We start from the raw sequence: 10,209 nt of genomic DNA, 5'->3' as shown, positions 1-10,209 counted from the left end.
TTAATATATTTATATAGACGTTTTTTTAATGGGGGCCCAAAATCACATAATAAGTACTAAATTTTATAAGTTAGATATATTTTCGAAGGTAGAATTATTATAAATATAGCTACTCATCGACATTTATGATTAGAAAACTTATCAAAACACACCCAATTCATGAGAGTTATGATTTATTGTATGCTATTAGGTATACAATAGAAAAACCGTTATTTATAATGAGTATATATATATATATAATATTTAACTGGTTGACTTTGTTAAACTTAAAGGGGTATTTGTTTAGTCTTTAAACCCCACTCTATGAATACCAGACTAAAAATATACAAGGAAAATTGACAAATATTTGGACAACATCTATAATCCATCTTTAATCTTTTGACCCACGGGATTCATTCATATCTTTTGATAAACAAAAATAATTCCAATTTTCTATATTTTTCATTAGAACACGAGAAATGTCACTATAAATCGTAAAATATAAGAAGTTTACTATTTTTAATTATAAACTATTATCTACTATTATAATTTTTAAGAAAATATTTTGACCTCCACGACAATGTAGTGCTGGCTCCGCCAGTGATAACAACCACATCCTTCAAAAAACCGTCCCCGAAATAAAATATTTGAAATATATTATAGTAACTCTAAACTGGTTTAATCCCGATTATTCCAAACCACGTGTTACCGTTTTTTTACCGTTCCAATTTTCAATAACATCCTCCAAGATGTCTTCCCCGTTTATATTGACACGGAGATCTTTTCATTCAACTAATCGTAGAAAAACCAGATTCACAGCCAAGTCACCTGTAGAAGAGAAAAACAGCTTCTTCCCTTGTTCCTATCATTTGTGTTCCGAATGTGGCTCTCAAATTTAAATTATTTTGAAAGTTTAATTGGTAAAAGAAATCCAAAATTGATGGATGATTAATCTGATGCAAGCGATTGATTCTTTACAGCGTACAACCAAAACCCCTTGTATGCAATGAAGCCAAGTTTCTCAAAAGCATAGAAAACTTTATCTTTTTTTTGACGAATAGAAAACGTTATCTTTAAACACGTGCGTATGGATGAAATTAGTGAAGAATTGACTAAAATATCATTTTTTAGTATTAAATGGTCCAAAATGTCATTTTTGAAAATAATGACCCAATGTAAAACGGTGCTTAGTGTTCCGTTTTGGTACTTTATATTTTTTTAATTTTTTTATAATGTGCAAAACGGAGGTTGAAGTAGCGTTTTGGCTCAAAACGGTACATCATATAGCGTTTTGTACCAAAACGGTAATTTATCTACCGTTTTGCGCATAAAAAAAATTAAAATGTCAAAACGTTACACGAAATTCCGTTTTAGGTGTTTTGCATAAACGGTACACGATGTACCATTTTGAAGTGACATTTACGGTCATTTTTAACCCCCATATGACATTTAGGGCCAGCACCAAAATTAGTTAACTACACTGCAATAATTCTTCTTGTTAAAGTCTGAATTTTTTTAAACCGACTGAAAATTGCAGTATACGCATTTCTAATGCTTTATCTCTAAGATTTTTGAATTAGAAACATATTTTGCATTTCATGCTTTATTGCTTTATCTTTGTCAAACTGAAACAGACAACTTTCCACGAGAAGATCATTTGCCTTTAGAACAACGTGCATACAATATTTGTATAAAATGGTATGATGGAAAAAACAAGTCAGTCCTGATGGTCCAGGGAAACTGTTCAATTAAATATTAACTGTGACCATTTAGCTATAAAAGTCAGTCAATTTTAACAACTGCTGAATGAATTGAACAATTTTAATTAGTACCAAATACAAGTTTTTCCATTTTCGATAACTGTTGCAATAAATTTACACGCATTCAAACCATATATGTATAGTACAATAAAATAATGGAAACCACTTCTGTCTAAAATACAAACTTCAGATCAATCTAATTACTCCTTTTAAAAAGAAAAGAAAAAAATAACCTCACATATTGCCAGTAAACTTTGTACACAATGAACTCTCTGCCCTTAAAAGCACATTCCAGGGTATATGAAATCCGTAGCCAGACGTTATATACACCGTTTAGCAATAAAATCTAAGAAAAAGGTGGAATGACAACCATTTCAAGCTCTCTTGGTTGGTCATAACTCCCAAGCCGGGAAATAGGTATAGTGCATTGGTCTTTGCAAGTTAGCAATGCTATAATCGTTAGACCAACAACTGGACGATGCCCTGTATCAGCCAAGTTACCATCCTACCATATTAGGAAATAGCAAGTAGCAGCACAACACTATTGCCATGACTGCTGACCAGGGATTTACTCTTTACCCGTTCATCCTAGCTTTCTGACAGTCCATCAACTATGCTTTCTCACATGATCACATCTAGTCATCTGTTATATCCTTCCCTTCAACCTCATCCTCCTCCATATTCACTTTACTATGTCCTTCCTCGAAATTGGAATTGAGGTCTTTCCTCTCATCTGTTCTCTCCACTGCAGATGATAGTTCCCTCTCATCTAGGAACTCGGTGTCTTCAGTACTAACATCTGAAACAGGTTTTTTATTTGCCTCTTTTACTTTAGTGCTTGGATCTACTTCATTTGTCTCTTCCACTTTTGTGCTTGGATCTACTTCATTTGTCTCTTCTACTTTTGTGCTTGGATCAACTTCATTTGTCTCTGCAACTTTTGTGCTTGGATCTATGCCATTTGTCTCTTCTACTTCTGTGCTTGGATCTACTTCATCTGTCTCTTCTTCTTTTATACTTGGATCAACTTCATTTGTCTCTTCTACTTTTGTGCTTGGATCTACTTCATTTGTCTCTTCTACCTCTGCGCTTGGATCAACTTCATTTGTCTCTTCTACTTTTGTGCTTGGATCAACTTCATTCGCAGATGCTGGAATAGATTGAAAAGTATCCCAGTCATCGTCTTCCTCTTCCTCGCTACTGGTCTCATGTTCTTTAGGAGACGATGAAGACACCATTCTGTCTTTAATTTCTTCTGCTTGTGGCGGTAACTTAATCACCAATTGTGGTGTAGATGATTTAATTTGTGTTGCTTTCTGATCTTGCATCACAGAAGCACGGATTACAGCCTGAAAAAGTACAACGATGATACTCAGATTAGAACAGCAATTCCTCGAGTAAAAATAGTTTAACGATTAAAGTACAAAAGAGTCGGTAGCCTGTAAAGAACAGGGTAATTATATTCCAAATATTAATGGTGGGTTATATGCAGGTCTGCAGATTGGTCACTAACCTATATGCAAACTGATTATAAACATCACCCCGACATACTTTATAAATAGCCAAGTGGATTTGTAGTTACCCTACTCGGTAAACTTACATTCTCCTCCTAAAAGTTTAGGTCGTTATTAGCTCTAGAGTTTGCCAACTGGTCTCGTTAGTTTCTTTAATTCTTCAGTAGCTGCCACTAATAACACCAGAATCTTAAAGGTATATAAATAAGCCACCTATATCCCTAGATTTCAGATATAAATGATGTTCATGGTTGGAGAGCTCAGAGTTATATGGGTTACGTTCAGATCATTTTGTTATAGTATACACATCTGGTAGTTTTCAGAATAGGCCACCGAAACTCTGAGGTCACGATTCATAAATAGCAAACAGAAGTTCATAACACCACTTAAAAAACTTTGAGTTTTGTAGGAAGTTTTAGTCCAAAAGGTTAAATGAACTTAATTTCCAGCGATGTTAATGTAAGTTCATTTGACGACTAGAGGTACATATAGCTTCGACAAAATATACCACTGTAGAAGTGCTAACTGCTAACTCCCAAGTCATAACAAATTGCAAAATATATCAAACTTTAAGAGTGCCACAAAGTAAATCAATTCAAGAGGCACCTGAAGTTGCTCTCTTCGTCCAGCAGGCATTGCTAGCAAAACATCTTTGAAATATGTTGCAGATTTAGGAATTTGTGCAAGTTGAGACACAAGTCTTACTGCTGTATTTCTTAAATCCTTGGCTTCCTACACATAAATGCAATATATGACGTTAATAAATAAAAAGATAATATAGACTTATAACTCATATTTGAGCGTCAACTATTACCTGGGAATTATCTGTCTCTGTTGTCAATATAACAAGTACAACAACTTCCAATAGCAGGTGCATAAGACCCTTCTGACATTCAGTACTGCTCGATAGTGTCTGGAGAAGCATCAAGATTTTCAAACATTCCCCAGTTACAAGAACTGCCTCCATATTTATGGGTTTCTGTCTCAGCAGAATATAATAGATTACTTAAAGTTATTAATATGAAGCTTCCAAAGGCAAGACAATCATTATAGAATCATACCACTAAATTCTGTTGAACTATAGTTAGAACATCTTTAAGTATCTCACTAATGAAGAATATTATAAAACAGCTGCTTTCACCATGATTTCCATGTAGTAAGATGCTTCTTAACACTTGCAACCCAACTAACTTAACCTGCCAAAACAAAGTTTTGCATTATACTATATATGACTGCAAGATAATGACTTCGAAAATATATTTTGCTTTAGATTTCATTACCTGTTTTTCCTGATCAGTAAGACTAGCTTGGATACACCGAGTGCAATTACTTAAAACAGTATATAGCATTGGTTTGCTTTCATCGTTGTCCCCAAAGGATTCGACTTCATATGCCAGCTTAGCAAATGAAGTCATCTGCTCCAAGGAGAATGCAAGTTTCATTTGCAGCAACTTACATGAGTTAGACTTCTTATTCTCCACTAGATGTATGCTCTTGATGCAATCCTTAGTTAGATTGATAAACAAATCAATGCAAGCTCCAATTATTGTTCGTAATAAGGAAATACCATCTTCACCAAGCTTAGATTTTTCTGCAAAATCATCTTAAATGGTATTAACGTCTTTTATACTTTTTTAAACATAAATTTACTGTTTATTACAGTAAAAATTATTAGTACACAATAGTATCTTAGATGTTACTTTATATATTTGTTATTCTTGATGTACCAGAAAGATTTTCATAGTGATAATAATCTTAAATGAAAAATATAGATTGGTTACAGGTTACGGCACATGAAATTTTGCTGACAGCTTTTATAGGAAGCAAGATAATTAATGTACATCAACTTTAAAATGTGACAACTGTAAATACTTCAGCAAATGAAATTTTACAAATGTAGACATTCTTAATATGAACAAGAAGTAGCAAGGGGATTAACAGTACAAAAATATCAAAGTCTAGAGCATTAAAGTTTTGCATAGAAAAAATAAAGGAACATTAGAAAATCTATAGTTCTTACCATCAACTTGATCTTTTAATATATGACTTGTAGACTGAAGAAATTCATTAGCTTTAGAAAAACAGGATTCAGTTGAAGCTCCTTCGGTGCATTTGTAGCCCATCAAAACATATGCCAGCATCAACTGTAATTGTTTCTGCAGGAATATGTAATTTTATCCTTTAATGAGAAAGATTGCTTTTGTTGCAGATAAAAAGACGGATGAATGAGTTGCACAAGCATTCTAAACGAGCAAGTCATCAAGCTACTAATTAATTTTTAAGATATAAAGTACTACAAAAATCATACGGGATATAACATAGCAATAATTCACCTTTATTGCAGAGCGTGACAAAATTTCCTTTGCTGCAGTTAGAGACACAGAAATCATATCCTCGCAACTAGGAAGACATGGAGAAGTTGCATTAGCACTGCAGAAAATACCATGCAGCAAAATATCAACCGCTGTTGCATTACCAAAGTCGCTATTTTATCATATAAAGTCCACTAACTATGCATACCTTCGCAGAAATTTGAACAAGAAAGCTAAACACAGTTCAGCTGCCAAATATGAAAATTTATCTGCTTCAAGGAATTCCCTAGGGCAGTTCTGCACAATCTGTAATAGGAGAATGACATGAATGTAGCGATTAAACAATTGAAGGGAAACAAATTATCCCAAACATTTCTGTACAATCTTAATATTTGAGAGAGAGAGAGAGAGAGAGTAGTATATATATTAATAATTTGTATTTCTTTCTCCATTTTAATCACTAAAAATTTAAACTAGAAAAACCAACCAAAATAGGGATGAATATTCATTGATCTGGATAATTATAAGTAATATCAAAGGGAAGTCAAAATACAAACAGATCTTGGGGGCAAAAATTACAACGTAAAACCAATCCCATAATACTATCACTAGAGAGAGAGAGAGAGAGAGAGAGAGATAGTATATATTAATAATTTGTATTTCTTCGCATAAATTTAAACTAGAAAAACCAACCAAAATAGGGATGAATATTCATTGATCTGGATAATTACAAGTAATATCAAAGGGAAGTCAAAATACAAACAGATCTTGGGGGAAAAAATTACACCGTAAAACCAATTCCATAATATTATCACTAGAATTTCCATTAATCTGCTAGAGCCTAGATGTTCTTTTCCTGTGTATTATGAACAGATTATTTGTACAAGCTGAATTATCAGTGTTATCTAAAATAACAAAGAGTAAGGTACTTTTAGAAATTTACCTGTGACAGAACAGAGATTGCAAGACTATCCCATGTATCCTCCATATAAGTGGAGTAAAAGAACACCTGCACACATTATAACCAGATATTATAAACAGTTTGCAATCTCCCAAAGCATGGATAGTAATAGGAATGAATATGATGCAGATTTGCATTAAGGTCGATGATGCATACTTGCCTCCTAACAGATGTTACGGTCAAGACATTTCAAGATCAACACATATAAATTTTTGCTAATTTTGTTTTATTGTTTCCATATTTTTTCCCAAGAGATATCTGAACAAATTGACATGTGAAAAGAAAATATATGTAATCAAGATTACAAACAGATACATCGTAAGTTGGAAACATAATTAGTAAAGCAAAAAAAATTCCCACAACCAATTATTTAGAATGAAAACTATAGCAGAAATAAAAGCAATTTTCTATCACAGACATACTAGCATTTCATTCAAGCAGATGTGTTATGAAAGAGGTAGCTTGTATATTTTAGACCAGCTTTTGCACCGTAGTCTGTTGCGACAGAAATCATAGCACATAAAGATACCATGTACTAGCTCCATTTCAAAGAGGTCAGGCCTAGTTGTTGCATTCTAAATCTACAAAGGTTGGTTGAAATGGGTACCTAAGTGAAAATGAAAAATTATTTATCCGCAACCTATTCTTAGTTGATAACTAATAAAAAAGACCTTCAGCTAATAATTAAAACCATTATTATCAGACACCATCGAGCAATCACTAAAGAAATGTAATTGTACTCAGGGATACCAGCTATTTAGAAGAAAGCTGTGTGCTTGAAACCTTCTTAGTCATTGATATATCTTGGTTTTAATCATAAGATGTTTAAATGTTAAAGAATCCCCATTTGAGGCAACCGTGGTACTTCACGTTGCTTCAGAAACAGAATTATAATATATGTCTAACATTTTAGCTAATGGCTAGAACAACAGTTATATAATTTGTCCAACACAATCTAAATTTTTTATACCGATGTGCTTTTTTTCATCCTGACCACCGAAAATATACAATTGTCCAATCAGTATATACTTATGTAACTAAAAAATTACAATTCAATTCTTTCATAAGGACAAATTAAGCAAGACTCGACCATGAAAGATGCATACGTTCATGCTGTAAGAGTATAACCTGCAGAAGTTCTTCACAGACATCCATGGTGAGAAACTCGTTGCTGAAGAACCTTTTCGTTGAGAGAAACTGGAACACTGGCAACACAATCTCATATAACTTCAAAGCTGTAAGTGTATCTTCGGCCAAAGAATGTTTGCCAGTATTAGATTTGACAGAACCCACAGGTATTATATTTTTATCAAGTTTGTCTCTTCCCTGAAACAGAACAAGCAGAGCAAAACCCCACAGGAATTGATATTCTTTAGAATCCAGTTCAGCCATGCTATATCCAGAATACAATTCACCTTTTGATGAATTTTCTTTATCACTGGAAAATCCGTTCTCACTAAAATTCACAGGAACTGCATCAAGAGCAACAGCCTGCAAGATTACTGGCCAGGCTTCCTCCAAACACTGCTCCAACTTTGAGGAGACCAGGGATGATTGAATTCCGTCGAGAAAAGGTTTCCACTGTATAGATTGTGCAAAATTTAGAGTAAATAATTGGTGACATAAAATTCAACACTTACAACTTAACTACTGTTACAGTATTTACAAAACTACACAAACAAGTTTCCTCTATTGCACTTACATCACTTTTAGTTTGCAGGCGGAAGCAGACATAACTGTAGTCCTTTAAGGTGCGTATCCAATACTTTCCCAGTAAACTTGAACTCTTTGCAAATAATGGTAATAGTGCTAGATGCTCATCCGGGATACCACTACGTTGCCTCCTCAAGAACGCATAGGTATAACATTTAAGAGAGGCATGGGCAGTAAGAAGTCTGATCTTGATCTACAAAGCAGGAAAATAGATTGTGAATAAACAAGGGTTATTAATACTCCGGCCCTTTAAGTATATTCATTTCGACACATAAACCCTTAAAGTAAAAAAATTGTACCTCCCTACCCTTTATGTTTGGAATTTAGAGGCAGTTCGGTCAACTGGTATATAACTTGTAAGTAATAAGATATAAAAATGAAAGTAATATTTATTTAAATATAACCGTGTTCATCTAATAATTCAACGTATTCATTATATTTAAATATTTTACTTGTTTAATTTAGATTTTAAGTTATAATGCTATAGTCGTCCGTTTTTTTTTATTTTATACACATATGTTATTAGGTTTTATACAAGCAAGAGTTAAACCCCGTGCAATGCATGGGGTTAAATTTATTATTTCTTAAAAGCTGATTTTTTTCATAAAATTATTGTTAACTATTACACGTTTGTTAAAATTAAATAATATTTAAAACATCATTACATTTTTAATATAGATAACAGTGTGATGATAATATAACTTCAATGAGATTTTATGTAAACAATAAATTGCAATTCTGAAATAAATAAATAATTTGCAATTCTGAAAGGGTGTTGTATTACAATTGCTTAAAGGTTTGCAAGTAGATATTAAGAATAAGTCTGTAAAGGCGATTGTGTTTATTTAGAAAAGGGAGTTTTAATGGGTGTAGAGGATTTTTGATATATATAAATAGTTGGGGCCCGTGGCCTATATATTGGCCGACCGACCGGCGACCACCAACAAAAACTGAAAAACTTTAACGTTTCGGATTTAATAATATAGTATAAGACTATAGATATGTTATGTTACTAATATAACATATATATATATGCCTTTACTCCACGGAGAACCATTTTATATGAAGAACCGTGGAGAACCATTGATTCTATTATAGAATCTCATCATTGAATTATAAAATTTTATTTCAAAAAATGTATAATTCAATGCTACTCTAGAATAATAATTATATTTTAATATAATAAAAAAATTAACAAAAAAATAAAAAAAATAATTTATTTAATATTTGATTCTACGGTGGAATAATTTTTAATAAGTATGATTATACTGTGATTCTACTATAGAACCAATTTAAACTTTTTAATTACATTTCAATGATTTTTAAAATAAAAAAATTGTGTAACTTCGATTTTTAACTTGGTAATTAAAATTTGTAATTAAATATGATGAAAAATGAAAAAATTATATATTTTTCTATTTTTTTAAAATAATGGTTCTCCACGATTCTCTATATAAGATGGTTCTCCATGGAGTTCTACCCATATATATAATTGCTAACTGTTATTCATTTGGCAAATAAAGTATTCAAACAGATTAATTATTGTAACGATTACTAGCCTATATAATGATTATATAGCTTGTAATTACTATAGTCATTATCTAATAAGTGTTATTGTAACTTACAATAATTATAATACTACGTAGCTTATAACTAAGTTCTATAATGGTCAATACCTTATAGTTTATGTCATAGCATTTACACATGTATATGTAATTACTATCTACAAATACATATTTTGTCAACTAAGCTCCCTCGACCCCATCAAAAGTCGACTCTTTAATGTAACCATAACTGAGTTGAAAGGGCATACCTTGCACGAGACCCACTCTGCAAATGATGGATAATACAGGTCCTTAAAGTCATCCAGAGGACGTGAAATAAGAAAAAATATCCGTTTGACTGCAATTTGATCCCCACTAATTATTCCACTTGTTAGCATCTGAAATATTTTTGCATAGCATAGCATT

The 10,209-nt window shown here is 32.4% G+C and overlaps 1 protein-coding gene across 3 annotated transcripts in view; it reads right to left on the bottom strand.

Annotated features, from left to right (window-relative positions):
- Window positions 1-1,788: 1,788 nt before the first annotated feature.
- Window positions 1,789-10,209, bottom strand: part of LOC141717869 (protein SWEETIE) — a 41,122-nt gene continuing 32,701 nt past the window's right edge. Inside the window, exons 37-48 of one of the 3 annotated variants that reach the window (XM_074520089.1) lie at window positions 10,053-10,181; window positions 8,229-8,432; window positions 7,655-8,107; window positions 6,509-6,574; window positions 5,774-5,871; window positions 5,587-5,683; window positions 5,274-5,409; window positions 4,534-4,856; window positions 4,315-4,449; window positions 4,068-4,232; window positions 3,860-3,985; window positions 1,789-3,088 (exon numbers count right to left, since the gene is read on the bottom strand). In XM_074520089.1, the coding sequence (XP_074376190.1) occupies window positions 2,375-3,088; window positions 3,860-3,985; window positions 4,068-4,232; window positions 4,315-4,449; window positions 4,534-4,856; window positions 5,274-5,409; window positions 5,587-5,683; window positions 5,774-5,871; window positions 6,509-6,574; window positions 7,655-8,107; window positions 8,229-8,432; window positions 10,053-10,181 (2,646 nt within the window). In that variant the 3' untranslated portion in view covers window positions 1,789-2,374. The remainder of the gene's footprint in view (window positions 3,089-3,859; window positions 3,986-4,067; window positions 4,233-4,314; window positions 4,450-4,533; window positions 4,857-5,273; window positions 5,410-5,586; window positions 5,684-5,773; window positions 5,872-6,508; window positions 6,575-7,654; window positions 8,108-8,228; window positions 8,433-10,052; window positions 10,182-10,209) is intronic. The other 2 variants (XM_074520090.1, XM_074520091.1) reach the window with 2 other exon arrangements.

The sequence above is a fragment of the Apium graveolens genome, chromosome 4 (assembly GCF_009905375.1).
Source record: "Apium graveolens cultivar Ventura chromosome 4, ASM990537v1, whole genome shotgun sequence".
NCBI classification, from domain to species: domain Eukaryota; kingdom Viridiplantae; phylum Streptophyta; class Magnoliopsida; order Apiales; family Apiaceae; genus Apium; species Apium graveolens.
This window is presented reverse-complemented; position numbering and strand designations above follow the sequence as displayed.